Source organism: Microtus oregoni, unplaced genomic scaffold, assembly GCF_018167655.1.
Source record: "Microtus oregoni isolate MIOR12 unplaced genomic scaffold, Mior012 000016F_ref0000370, whole genome shotgun sequence".
Taxonomy (NCBI): domain Eukaryota; kingdom Metazoa; phylum Chordata; class Mammalia; order Rodentia; family Cricetidae; genus Microtus; species Microtus oregoni.
Window position 1 is genome coordinate 1,639,078 of NW_024543075.1, and position 14,905 is coordinate 1,653,982.

The window sequence follows — 14,905 nt, forward strand, 5'->3', positions numbered from 1 at the left end:
CTCCCTGGCTAGCCTGGACTAGAACCTACTTTCTCTAGAAGAGCAGCAAATGCTCTTAACCACCGAGCCATCTCCACACACACACACACACACACACACACACACACACCCCTTTGAAACTGGGTCTCCCTGGCTAGCCTGGAACTCACTATGTAAACCAGACTAGTTTGAACTCATAAGAACCTACCCTGCATCTGCTTCCCACCACACCAGGCAACAACTGGCATCTGTGAGGTAGGTTACGTACCCGTAAATATAACTCAGAAAACACTAAACTATGTGAGTAAAGACTGCCTTCAACTTCAGTTTGATACAGGCTCTTGATGGTCTGTGCATGTTTGCCTCTTCCCTGCCCACACTGCCTTTGTCTCTAGGCAAACTTCTCTCTATGTGGAAGGACAGCAGGTCAGGTCTTCATAGCTGGAGTTCTATCCAGGAGGGCAGAGGGTCCTTCCCTAAATATAACAGACACCCCTAAACTCTAATCTCTTCAGAGTGCTTTTGCCAGAATGACAAGGCGTAGCAGGCCGTGCTGGGATGGGGCTGGTCCTTCTTAGCCCTGTGGATAGTGAGGAGAGTGTTCTGGGCTGCCTGGGTGGGAAGTAACACACTCCTCCACTTTCCTTCCAGATGTCCGAACGGCAGAGTCATCAGGCAATGTAACGCCACAGTGGACACACTGTGTGACACGTTGGATTCAGAGTCAGGTAAGGAGCTGTTTCCTAAACTCTCATTAAAAATGTTCACGGACTAGGCGGTGGTGGTGCACACCTTTAATCCTAGCACTCAGGAGGCAGAGGCAAGCAGATCTCTGAGTTCAAGGCCAGCCTGGTCTACAGAGCCAGTACCAGGACAGCCAAGGCTACATAGAGAATCCCTGAATCAAATACCTCCTCCAAAAAAATGTTCACTGGTGTACTGGCTAGTTTTTTATGCCAACTTAACACAGACTAGAGTGATAGGAAAAGAGAATCTCAATTGAGAAAATGATCTCCCACCAGATTGGCCTGTAGGTAGTCCTATAGAGCATTTTCTTAATTAGTGATTGATGTGGGAGGGCTTAGCCCACAGAGGATGATGCCCCCAAATTGCTTTTGGTTATGGTGTTTTACCAAAGCAATAGAAACCTAAGCTGAAACAGCTGAGAAGGTGACGTTGGTATTTATAGTTACTATTAAACTCTACCACGGCTGGGCGGTGGTGGCGCACACCTTTAATCCCAGCATTTGGGAGGCAGAGGCAGGCGGATCTCTGGGAGTTCAAGGCCAGCCTGGTCTACACGAGCTAGTTCCAGGACAGGCACCAAAGCTACAGAGAAACCCTGTCTCAAAAAAACCAAAAAAAAACAAAAAACAAAAAACCCTCTACCACAGTAGGGAAAATAGCCAGAGATTAAGAACAAATGGCTGTGTTTGGCCATGTGCCAATAAAACTTTACAAAAGCAAGCCATGGGCTGAATTTTGCTTGGGGACTGCAGGTCAAAAATCCTGTCTTTGGGCTGGAGAATGGGTCAGCCATTACAGGTTAGGCTCACAACCCAAAATGTAAGAATCTCGTCTTAGTCAGTGAACAGAATCCCAGAGTCGAGCTGCAGCGACCCCTCCTGGTACTTCAGTCTCAAACCAAGGTCCTTGTGAGTCTGGGCCTTCTATTTGTGTACCTGTCACCAACTGTTTTCACAGCAGGTCCTGATGTGCAAGGGCTCAAACCCTCTTTTGCCTCCCTCTATAATGTAGTCTGAACACCTCTGAGAGCTGTGATGTGTTGCTTTACCTTTCAAACTCAGCTTGTCCACTTCCACAGAAAGTTTTTTGTGTATTTATGCATATGTGTAGTGTGTTTATGTATGTGTAAATGTGTGCGCATGTGTGCATCTGTGTGTGAAGGTCAGAAGCCGACATTGTCTTCTTCCATTGCTCTCCCTTTTATAAGACTTATTTTTAACATACGTATGTACACACAATGTAATGTGCAGGTATATGGATTAACGCTGTGTGAGCAGGTGCCCGCTCAAGCTGAAAGAGGATCTTGGGTCCTCTAGAGCTGGAGTTAGAAGGGGTTGTGTTGGGTTCTCGGGAAGAGTAGCTTGTGCCGTCAGCCACTGAGCCAACTCTCCAGCCCCTCCACTTTATGCCTCTCACTGAACTTGGAGCTTACCAACTTGGCCAGATTGGCTTAGACACTGAGCTCCAAGGATCTGCCTGTCTCTACCCTCCCACTCCAGAGCTGAGGTGCAGATGTGCACTGTGTGGGTGCCACAGATACAAACCCAGATGCTCACATGTGTGGCCTGAATCTTACCAACCAAGCCACCTCCCCAACTCCTAAAGAAAGTTTTCATTAAAAACTACAAGCAGGAGGGGTTGGAGATATGGGTCTGGGATTCAGAGCACTTGCTCTTGCAGGGAACCTGGGTTCAATCCCAGCATCTGCGTGGTGGCTCACAACCATTAGATGCCCTCTTGCGACCTCTTTGTGCACTAGGCACACACATGGTGCACATATATACATACAGGCAAAACACACACATAAAAAAATCCTGCAAGGAGGGGCTGACACGAAGTCTCAGAAGATAAAAGCACTTGCCATTTGGGCCTGGCAACCTGGGTCCAATCCCTAGGACCTGAAACCCACATAAAGATGAATGAAGAGAACAAACCGAAAAAAAAGTTATCCTCTGACCTCCACACACATGCCATTAAACTGTTTGTTTTAAAAATGGGGCTAGGGAGCTCAGTGGGCAAAAGCTTCCATCTCTGGGGCTCACTGGTTGTCAGTCTAGCTGCAGGTTGAGGCAGAGAGACCCTGTCTCAAGGTGTAAGTAAGGCAGAGAGTAACAGAACAGGACATGTGATGTCCTCTGACCTCTGCATGTATGTGTGTGTATGCACATGAGTGCAACATGCACACACACATGTAGACACACACACAAGCATATAAATATAATAAAATGCAATTTAATGCTAATAAAATAAAATAATCTAAGTGTTACACCACAGGTATGTAACTTCATCGCATATGCTATTGAGGCAAGAGGATCGCTGTGAATTGAAGGCCAGTCTGGGCTGCATGGCAAGATCCTGTATCAAAAAATGAATAAGTAGGAGCTGGAGAGATGACTCATTGGCTAAGAGTAGTTGTTGCTGCTGCAGAAGACCAAAGTTCCATTCCCAGCCTCGACATGGGAGCCCACAACCATCTGTAACTCCATTCTAAGGGATCTGGTGCCCTCTTCTGGCCTCCAAAGGCACTGCATGCACACAGTGCACAGACATACCTGTAGACAAATACCTATATATAAAAATAGTTAAACATTTAAAATAAGGTAAATAAATAATGAGTAACAATTTTAGAAGGATGCTTAATTAAAAAAGCAATAAATAAGTAATAAATAGAAAGATTTTATCTGAGACTAAGAAAGCCTTTAGATTGAGATATGGGAGAAAGACTGGCTTCCTTAACCGTCAGTCATTCATGAAGTTGCAGTCAGAGCCTGGGGTCCACAGTTCCCTCTAGCCTGTTCCTTCCCCCATGTATCTGCATCCTGGATCTCCCTGGGCTGTGATTTCACAAAGCGCAAGGCCAAGACTCCTGAATGGTCTGAGTAGTCTTTGGGGAGTAGAGCCACCTATCGCTGTTCTGGTGAGGTCACCCTTTGCTCCTTCCAAGGAGCTTAGCAAGATCCATGGCCTCTGAGCCTGGACAGAAAGTATCTTCTGTGGTTTGTCACCCCACTAAAGATGGTTGTGCTTAGCTCTGCCTCAGCAGCCTTCTGTCCCATTCCAGGAATGCCAAGCTGTCGCTGTCTCTGCCTATCTGGAGCTGAGAAAGCTGTAATTATCACAGCTGCTGTCATGGTCATCATAGCTGCTGTCATCAAGATCATAGCTTTTTTCATCACCACCAGGTTTTATAAAAGAGGTGAGTGAATGCCAGGCAGTGGTGGCGCACGCCTTTAATCTCAGCATTTGGGAAGCAGAGGCAGGTGAATCTGTGAGTCTGAGGCCAGCCTGGTCTACAGAGCAAGTGCCAGGACAGGCTCCAAAAGGTACAGAGAAACCCTGTCTCGAAAAAACAAAACAAAAACAAAAAAAGAAGAGAAAAAAAGAAAAAGAAAAAAAGAGATTGTGAAAGCAGTCTGTATATCCATGAGAAATAGTCATGTGCAGCTGTGTTTGTGTGTGTGTGCATGCATGCATGAATTCACACACCACATATGTATAGGTAGGTGTCCAGAAACCAAAGCATGAGATGCCCTGGAGCTGGAATTACAGATGGTTATGAGCTGCCTGGCATAGGTATTAGAAATCAAACTGGGGTCTTCTGTGAGAGCGGTATTCATTCTTAACCTCTGAGTCATCTGTTCAGTCTCAGAAGAGGCAGTGTGCTTGACAAGGGTCTAATTTTCTCACTGCAGACAGCCCCAAATAGTGCCAAAAGTAACGTCTCAGGTTAAGGGGTCATGTTGGCAGGGAGCACCTTCCAGGGTGTCCCAGCCTGGAACAGGGGACAGAGGGATAGATAGGCTAAAGGGGCTTCTGAAATCCCCTCCCAAGCCAGAGGTTCAGAGGTGTTGCCAGGTTCTGGAAACACCAGTATAAATTTGATATGCATTCAAGACATTTCTTCTTCCATTCCCTTCTTCTTCCACTGCACCAGGGTGTCTACGTTTACCACATGCTTCAGAAGAGGTGATTCAGCTCTGTAAGTAGTGTGATGGGAATTCTTTGGTTTGTTTTTTGAGGGGGTGTCAGAATCTCCTATAGCCCAGGCTAGCCTCACACTTGCTATTTAGATGAATATGACTCTGAAATTTAAAAAAGATTTTTTTAAAGTATGAAATATGTGCATGGAGTCTGGAGAGATGGCTCAGAGGTTAAGTAAGAGCACTGCCTTTTCTTCTAGAGGTCCTGAGTTCAATTCCATCAACCACACCCTGGTTCACAACTATCTGTAATGAGATCTGGCGCCTGCAGGTATGCATGCAGACAGAACACTGTATAGGTAATAAATAGATCATTTTAAAAAATGTATGTGCATGAGTTTTTCTCCCTGCACACACACATATATGCATTACATACATACACACATGCATACATACATATATATGGTGTATATGTATGTATATATACATGCATACGTACATACATGCATACATACATACATACACACATATGCAGTGTCTGTGGAGGCCAGAAGAGGGTGCTAGATCCCTTGGAACTGGAGTTACTGAGCCTGCTGGGAACTAAACCTAGGCTCCCTGGAAGACCAGCCAGTGAGTCTTTCTTTCTTTCTTTCTTTCTTTCTTCCAGTGAGTCTTTCTTTCTTTCTTTCTTTCTTTCTTTCTTTCTTTCTTTCTTTCTTCCTTAAGATTTATTTATTTATTATGTACACAGTGTTCAGCCTCCATGCCTGCAGGCCAGAAGAGGGCTCCAGACCTCATTACAGGTGATTGTGAGCCACCATGTGGTTGCTGGGAATTGAACTCAAGACCTCTGGAAGAGCAGTCAGTGCTCTTAACCTCTGAGCCATCTCTCCCGCCCCCCCATGAGTGCTTCTTAACACTGAGCCTGACCAAGAGTTCCTGACCCTCTTTCCTCCACCTTCAACACCAGTTTCCCAGGCTCTGTGGGTGCTATGCCTGCATTCCCTTACTAAAAATTCATGGCGGTGAGCCATTGCTGAGTGCTTAGCTCTTGTTAGAGTAGCAAAGCAGAAGGCCAGGGAGGTGTGGGCATCCTGCATCCTGGGGTTTAGATGGTGTTTGTGTCCTCTTTATCTGAGCTGAAGTCTGAGCTGGAAAGAGACTGAAGTTCTTGTGGTTTTGACACTAAGTAGACACTGAGGCACAGAAAATCAAAGAGAGATATCTTGTTTTTATAAAAGACTGCCTGAACCCTAAGAGGGACACATGGTTTGGCCTGGGAAGGAGAAATAGATGAGATCTCCTGGGTAAACTGGGGGTGGGGGTGGGGTAGAGAGGAGGAGAATGGGGGGATGGGAACATGAGGGAAGTAAATGGTCTGTCCAGTTGGGGCAGGGATGGAGAGGGAGAGCAATGAAAGAGATATCTTGACAGAGGGGGCCATTGTGGAATTAGGGGAACCTGGTATGCTTAATTCAGATTCTCTATGTATATTCCATCTTTACATGGCTTATTTTTCTTCACTTCTTTAATCTATGACTGTACTCTTTTATATTACTTTTACTGTCTCTTTAAAGACTTCGTTGCCGGGCGGTGGTGGCGCACACCTTTAATCCCAGCACTTGGGAGGCAAAGGCAGGAGGATCTGTGTGAGTTCGAGACCAGCCTGGTCTACAAGAGCTAGTTCCAGGACAGGCTCCAAAACCACAGAGAAACCCTGTCTTGAAAAACCAAAAAAAAAAAAAAAGACTTCGTTTTATTTTTAAAACTATTTCTTTTTATAGCTGTCTATACTCTTTTTCTTCTCTCTCCCAAGCCTACACACATTTATCCAACACTGTGACCCATTCAGAGGTCTTTGTCATCTGAATTTGACATATCTGTATTCATTCTTATTACATATCTGTAATCATTTTCTCACCAGGAGAGCTTTTTTTCTTAAAAGCTAAGCAGACGTGACTAGGACCAACTTCGTAGCCCTGCCTGTTTGTTCCACCCAGTCCAACATAGCGGAGGCATATTTACTGCCTCTCTGAGTCATGCACACCATCCCAGCTCCAGGGATGCAGCAGGACTATATCTCCATTAAGCAATTTGTAACATACTGCTCACAGACCCCATTTAAGTACAGGACCTCCCAAAAGAGAGAGAGAGAGAGAGTTCTTTCTCCCAGCACAAATCAGGAAGCCGGATCTTAAAGAAGCTGTTCAATTTTTGCTGCTGAGTCAGGAAGACTTCTCTTAAAGGAGCTGTGCCTCTGCTTGCTGCCAACAAACAGAGTCTACCTGAAAAAAAATGCAGCTACCAAGAAACTGTGCTTAGCTTTGTTCTTTTGTGTCTAGAATTCCTTCCCAAGCTCTCTCAGTTTTTATGTGGATGCAGTTGCCTCACATTGGCACATACTTGTAAGCAGAGGCTGCTCATTCATTTTCTGGCCACCCAGACCCGAGTAATCAATCACACAGAAACTATATTAATTGCACCTTCACGATATAAGAGCTAGCCAGAAATATGCCTGAGTCATTGGCCATTTCTATCCATCTGTGTATTACCACAAGGGTGTGGCTTACTGGGAAGGTTCCAGGTCCTTTTCCTTCGGCAGCTACATGGCATCTTCCTGATTCCACCTGTTTTCTCTCCATATCTCTGTTCAAACTTCCCACCTGGCTTTACTCTGCTAAGCCATTGGCCAAAAGAGCTTTATTCATTAACCAATAAAAGCAACACATAGACAGAAGAACAGCCCACATTATTGATTTTTTTTATGGTTTTTTTTCCAGCCTCGAATACACTACAAAGTTCTAATGAGTAAACATGTGGCATTCCCGAAGCTCACTGGATTTAAGGTCATTGATGTTCCTGAGCATGGACATAGAGGAAACAATGAACATGACAAGCTTGGAAGTGTTTGTGGAATATTCCTTTACACTGTGTGAATATATGTCACTGTGATTTGTTTACTAAAGAAGCTGACTGGCCAATAGCTGGACAGGTAGAGGTTAGGCAGAAGAGTCAAACTAAGAATGCTGGGAAGAAGGGTGGAGTCTGGGAGTTGTGAGCCGACACAGAGAGAAACAAGATAGGCATGCAGTACTGAAGAGAAGGTACTAAGCCACATGGCAAAGCATAGATAAAAAATATGAGTTAATTTATAATGTAAGAGTTAGTTGGTAATAACCTGAAACTATTAGCCAAACATTTATAATTAATATGTTTCTGTGTGGTTGCTTGGGAGCAGCTGGCAGGGCAGAAACTTCTGCCTATTAAGTGCTGTTTCTAAACTTGAGTCTGGCCTCCCAAAGACTAATAATATATATGTGTTTGCAAGCTGTGACAATTTAGCTATTAAAAATGCGTATTTGCTAGGCCCTCAAGCTAAAGTCAAGTGTCTTTTGGTGCAGGACTGAGACATTCCATATAGCCCAGCTGAATTTGGAGCCTGCACCCACCCCACTGTGAACTCTAAATATGTGACATGCCCTTCTCTTATGTGAAGCTTAGCAGTTTGTGTGGCCAGAGGGCTTCCCTCCTTGAAGACCACTGTGGTCTTAAAGACGTGAATGTTTGTGTTCTGAACTTATAGATTAGACTCAGTTTGGGATCTTGGTACTCAGAATGTCTTCCTAGGAGCCAAGGTTAGGAGGACCCAAATGTGCTTTGAGTCACCACACCCCTGCATTCTACATCAGGGTGTGACCAGATAAGGTGCTTTGTTACCCATAGAGGCTCACAACAAAGACCCCTTGAAGGCCTGCCTGAGCAACCAAGGACTGTGTCACAATGGGCACTGGGGACAGTGTCTGTGCTTTTAAGCTATCCAACCCCCAGGCATTTACCTAAGAACTAGCCTTAGACTTGATTCCTCTCAAGCAGAGGGAGCTCGTGTGAATGAGAATTTCTCAAGAAAAACTGTCTATGTAGGTTAATTAACTGTTTAAAATTTTAACCAGGTGGTAGTTGTAATGATTGTTGTGTCCTTTTAAGAGACAAGTGACGCCCACTCCCTACCCCATCCACTGAGGCAGGCTGATCTTCAGCTTCCAGCCTGAGCTCGCTTTCTTTTCCCTCTTCCTCTTGGAGAGGCAGCTTCGCTTCTGCCTCTTTCCCCACTCCTCTGCTTCCCCCTTTTCTGTCTCTCTCTCCTCTTCTCTTCCCCCCCCCGCTCTTCTCCCCCCATAACCCTCTGAATAAATATTCAATCTCACTCTGCATGGTGTGCCTATTCATGCTCTGTCTCTTACCTGCCCACCATGTGTCTCCTTGCCTGGGACCAGCCACCACTTGGGGACCAGCAGCAGTCTCTGCCTGAGATTGGCTGTTTCCAGGGCCTGCTGCCTGCTGCCACATCGCCCACTACCACTGCTTGAGGACCTACAGCATTTCTGCTTGCCTACTGCCGCCGCTGGGGATCCTGCAGCATTTTTAATTTTTCCATTACAACACCTTTAATCCCAGCATTAAGGAGGCAGAGACAAGTGGATCTATTGAGTTTGAGGTCAGCCTGATCTACAGAGTGAGTTCCAGGACAGCCAGGACTACACAAAGAAATCCAATCTCAAAAGACCAAAACAAACAAACAAACTGTAGGGCCTGGATCTGCCCCTGCTCCTGGGGTTACTTGACAGTTTCTGGTCAGCCAACTAAAACATTCTGTTAGTTTTTGTGCTCCCTGTGGTGCATTGTTTACTCTATCTTGGGTGTGGCAATTTCCCATCTGCCTGGGGGGAATTCCTTGTGCATCAGCTAGGTATTTAAGGATTTCCCCAAAGTTGAATAAACGGCATTCAGCTGATCTCCTTTCTAATGACCCAGGTCTCTTGTGTGTTCTTTCAATCTCTAGGCCCTTGTCCAGCTCGCAAACTGTACTGAGAGGGTAACACAGAATCAGGTGTTACAACAAACAAACAAACAAAAAACCTCCAAAAAAACGAAAAGATGGGTTCTGTGACTCAGAAACAATGCTCAAGATATGGGTCTAAAGAGAAAGAGTCTGGAATAAGCAAACGTAACAGTCTGGGAGATTGAAGAGTGACCTGGTCCTGCAGATAGCACAGATCACTGGGCTGTTAACTGCACCCATTTCCAGCCTTCTGGTTGGAAAACAGATGTACATATTCCCCGTTGAGGGTACAACCCTGCATTTTAAAATTCCTGGTTTCCATAATGCTTCTCTGTGAGCACAAGGATCTCATGCCCTCTACAGGATGTTAGGTCCAAATTAAAAAAAATATTTTGAGGGTGTATGGGGGGAAGAGTTGAGGCAGGATTTCTCTGTATAACAGCCCTGGCTGCTCTGGAACTCACTTTGTAAAGCAGATTGTCCTTGAATTCATAGAGGTCCACCTACCTCTGCTTCATGAGTGCAGGGTTTAAAGGTGTGCACTATATTGTAATGGAAAAAATAAAAATGCTGTAGGATCCCCAGCAGCAGGAGGTAGCAGAAATGCTGTAGGTCCCCAAGCGGTGGTAGCAGGCCATGTAGCTGCAGACAACGGGCCCTGGGAGCAGCCAGTCCCAGGCAGAGATGGCTGCCAGTCCCTGAGTGGTTGTTGGTCCCAGGCAGGGATGTTATGATTGTTGGTCACTTTAAGAGACAAGCCACGCCCACTCCCTGCTGCCCCATCACATTTGAGTGAACCAACCAATGAGAGCAAGGTAAGAGAGCAGAACAGTCCCAGAATTCTGACTGTTGGGAAAACGTACCTGTAACTTGGCACAGATGTTTGTGGCTTTTCTGCTTAAATACTTGATGAAACAAACATTTGGGGGTGCAATCAGTTTCCGAGTCTGTACTGTTGTTCCTGGCTGGTCATCGTTTGCTGCCCAATTCAATAAAGATCTTGCTTTGTGTGGACTCTTATGCCTGCCTGAGTTGATCCGAGAGCCTTGGACCCCACAAGGCTACTAAGTCCTGTACAACTGGATTTCCTCCTTGCCTCATGTAGATCATTATTCTGCCAATCCTGATGTTTGCAGACCCCCACAATGTTATGGTTTTGGTCCCTTAAAGAGACAAGCCACACCCATTCCCCTCCCCATCCGCTGAGGGAGGCTGATCTTCAGCTTCCAGCCTGAGCTCGCTCTCTTTTCCATCTTCCTCTCTGAGAGGCAGCTTCGCTTCTGCCTCTCTCCCCACGTCTCTGCTTCCCCCCTTCTCTGTCCCTTTCTCCTCCTCTCTCTCTCTCTCTCTCTCTCCCCCCCCCTTCACCCTTCCTCTTCCATAACCCCCTGAATAAACATTCAACCTCACCCTGTATGTCGTGTCTATCCATGTTTCTGTCTTCTGCCCTCCCGCCATGTGTCTCCCTGCCTGGAACCAGCCATTGCTCGGGGACCAGCAGCCGTCTCTGCCTGGGGCCCACTGCCTGCTGCCACATGGCCCACCACCACTGCTCTGAGACCAGCAGCTGTCTCTGCCTGGGACTGGCTGCTCCCAGGGCCCTCTGTCTGTTGCCACATGGTCCGCCACCACCGCTCAGGCCACCGCTCTGGGACCGGCAGCCATTTCTGCCTGGGACTGGCTGCTCCCAGAGCCCGCTGCCTGCCACCACATGGCCCGCCACCACCATTTGGGACCTACAGCATTTCTGCTGCCTACTGCCGCGGGGATCTTGCAGCATTTTTTAAAAAAGAATAACATGGGGCTGGAGAGATGGCTCAGTGGTTAAGAACACTGCCTGCTCTTCCAAAGGTCCTGAGTTCAATTCCCAGCAACCACATGGTGGCTCACAACCATCTGTAATGAGGTCTGGTGTCCTCTTCTGGCCTGCAGACATACACACAGACAGAATATTGTATACATAATAAATAAATAAATATTTATTTATAAAAAAATAAAAAAGAATAACACACAACATCCTGACAACAGGTCAAAGCCTTTGGAACCATTCCCTTGCTAGAACTCTCTGCTCCACCAATCCGAGGCCTAGGAATGCTGTCCTACACCTGAAGCCCCGCTGAGACCTGCCACTGTGCTGGGACAGACACAGCATTTCCACTAAGGTGTCTGAAGAATGCCTTGATTTTTAACTTTTTGCTCTATTCTACAAAGTTCCATGAAACCAAGAAATTGGGGTACCTAAAACTGTGCTTTTGGGGCCACAGACATTTAAATTTGACACCAGAATAAACTATTTCTCATTCCCTTTGACAGCTGTGTTTTTGCACCTACCTCAGGACTAGGGATGGTGACTGTCACCAAGACCTCCTTATGTGCTTTGAGCTTTTTGAAATATTAGTGCTAACAACATGGTACTTCTGCCCACAGTTGTACAATGTGACAGTGTATGCTTTGATCATTTCACTTCTCTTAATATAATGGTTAATTCTTTTTTGTTGTTGTTTATTATTTTTTATTTTATTTTTTTCAAGACAGGGTTTTTCTGTCGCTTTGGAGCCTGTCCTGGAACTAGCTCTTGTAGACCAGGCTGGCCTCGAACTCACAGAGATCTGCCTGCCTCTGCCTCCCGAGTGCTGGGATTAAAGGCATGTGCCACCACCGCCCGACGTGATGGTTAATTCTTTAAATGAAACATATTTTTCTTGCCATGTATGGATGTGTTTTAGTTAGGTTTCCATTGCTGTGTTGCACATCAAGACCAAAAGCAGCTTGCGGAGGAAAGAGTTTGTTTCATCTTACACCTAGTAATCCACCATGAAATAAAATCAGGTCAGGAGCTCAAACAGGAAACTGGAGGCAGGAACTGAAGCAGAGGCCATGGAGGAAGGCTGCTTACTGACTTGCTTCTCATGGCTGGTTCAGCTGGCTTTCTTACATATCCCAGAATCACCTGCCTAGGGTGACACCGGCCACAGTGGGCTGGGCCTTCCCATATCAGTCATTTTTCAACAAAATGCAGCTAGACATGGTGGCACACACCATTAATTTCTACATGGGGATGTAGAAAACAGAGGCAGGCAGATCTCTATGAATTCCTGGCCATTCTGGTTTACACGTAAGCTCCAGGACAACCAAGGCTACAATAGAGAGAGACTGTCTCAAAAAGAAATGCCCCCAGGCTTGCCTACAGGCTGATCTTACGGAGGCATTTTTTTTTCTCAGTTGTGGTTTGTGCATGTTCTGTTTTATGCGGGCTATGGAAGAATTAGGGTGACACCAGGAGAGACTTTGGCTTCTGGTGAACTAACTGCCTGCTGTGCTGCAAACGCAAAAGGTTTTTTTTTTTATTGTTATACCTTAGCATGCCAATTTCTGAATACCAAAACCTCTTATCTGGAGGAACCAAATTTCCTTGAAGGAATCAAATGCCCGAGCAATTCTTAGTCATGAGACCTCTTGGTTTCCCAAGTCCTCTCATAATCAAGTTTTGTAAATGCATTCAACTTTTCAGTTGTTACATTGCGGGCACCTGAGCACAACCATAAGAACTTCACTGGGAAAGCCTTCTCCTGCCTCAGCGGAGCTGTTACATTGGGGAAGCCTTTCCTGAGTGCCAGGCTATGTTTACTGAGACCTATGCAATTCCCTGATCCCGACTGGCAGAATACTCTTCCACCGAGCTGTGGTACTCAGTATTCCCTAGCCCCCGCCTGCCAGAACGCTTTTCCATCGGAGCTATAGCATGTCGTTCGTATTCCTTGGCTCCTGACTGCCAGGATTCCACACCATCCGAGCCGCAGTGCTTATAGTCTTGGCAAGACAAATTTTACTTCTGTTCATAATGGCACACAGAAGCAGAAGATCAATGCTGGAATCCAGCTCCGGATGAGGGCAGGGTCTGAAGTGGGTAGATGCAAGAGCAGCGACTGAGAAATGAGACATGAGACACTTCTGAGTGTCATTTTGAGAGAGATGGTCAGAGAGGAAGCACATCTCAGTATGGCTTGTCCTACTCTGACAACCTGTGTCACTCACAGGATTTGTTTATAAACAAAATCATTTCCTCATATACTTTAATCATTGATTACAAAGTCTTTTCACGGTATATACTTTTTTAACATTTCTAAAGTGATTACATAAACATATCAAAGTAAAAGAAACAAAAGAGCAAACAGCCAATTTCATGAGAACTAAAATCTAGCATTATGATAAAATCAGTTCTTTTAACTCAGTATCTTTTTCCTTAAAATTGGTGTCATAAAGTCTTGTGTTACAAAGAAGTAGACAGGATGTAAGTTAGTGGACTAAGTTAATGGATCAGAAGTTAGTTCCTAATACTTGCTATATCAAGCTTTTCCTGAATTGTTCTATTGATCTACTATAACAAATATCTGATCTATGGAAATCTAATTCCTCTGTTCCTTGTTTACATTCCTACTTTTATATCTAACATAAGACCACCATTGTTTCCCATGACCTCTGAAATCCAATGCTCTTCTCTTGATTCTTTCTACAGTCAGAGAAGTTCTGGTCTGACAAGTCTGCTCAGGGAGCCAGGCAGTTCACTGAGCTAGAGTGTTTCTCTTTGTGTCTCTGTTATAAACCCTGTTTCAGTATGGTCCCTATCTTTATCACAATCCTGCAGAGACTAAAAGAACATCAAGATTTCTAAAGCTGTTTAATTTGCTTGTCATTAATTTTTTAATCAAGAATCTTTTCCTTGTTCACGCTAGTTCCGTGTTTCTAAGGCAAAACATAATAATCTAATGATTTAGTTACAGTTTGTCAGCTTCTAAAATTTCCCTAAGGTTTTCTTCTTTAATGATTTTTTCCAAATCCTATGTTTCATGCTTCCTAATACCATATAAGTTCTATAGAAGACTCAATTTCTTGCATAGCTAATTGTGGGGGCCCAAAGAAGGGGATAAGTTTCAGAAAGTTTAAGCCTATTCTTGCTTTTTGAAGGTTATTGATAGCAGATTTGACTTAAGGTATGGCTATTAACAAAGATATCTTGACCTAGGGAATGGCTATTGACCTTGGTATTTTGGGTATTAAGATGGTAATCATGATAAAATTTGTTCCTTGTATCATGATAAAAAGTCTTTTGCTTTCTTCCCCTTTATGGATTGAGGTGTTTAAAGATCATAAGAAATAAACACAGGAGCATTCAGTATTCAATGGATTGTCCTCCGGGTACTTTTCTATATCTCTGTATTTCATTTGTATCTCGGTTTATTCTGTCTAGCATTTCTAATCCATATACCTCTACCCTGGAATGTCAAAACCTTTGAGGCTGGACCCCAACAGATGGCTTCCCAATATGGGACACAACAGATGTCACTCCAATGTGTGGCAACAACAGCTAATTCTCCCAGGGAATCACCATGTGTTTTATTCTTAACATCGGCTTCAATAA

General features: G+C 44.9%; 1 protein-coding gene across 1 annotated transcript in view; it reads left to right on the forward strand.

The window, feature by feature from the left end:
• Positions 1 to 7,488, forward strand: part of LOC121457841 (tumor necrosis factor receptor superfamily member 26-like) — a 31,738-nt gene extending 24,250 nt beyond the window's left edge. The window contains exons 5-8 of the mRNA XM_041666873.1: positions 631 to 707; positions 3,788 to 3,922; positions 4,661 to 4,705; positions 7,427 to 7,488. Coding sequence (XP_041522807.1) covers positions 631 to 707; positions 3,788 to 3,922; positions 4,661 to 4,705; positions 7,427 to 7,458 — 289 coding nt within the window. The 3' untranslated portion in view covers positions 7,459 to 7,488. The remainder of the gene's footprint in view (positions 1 to 630; positions 708 to 3,787; positions 3,923 to 4,660; positions 4,706 to 7,426) is intronic.
• The last annotated feature ends 7,417 nt before the right edge of the window (positions 7,489 to 14,905 follow it).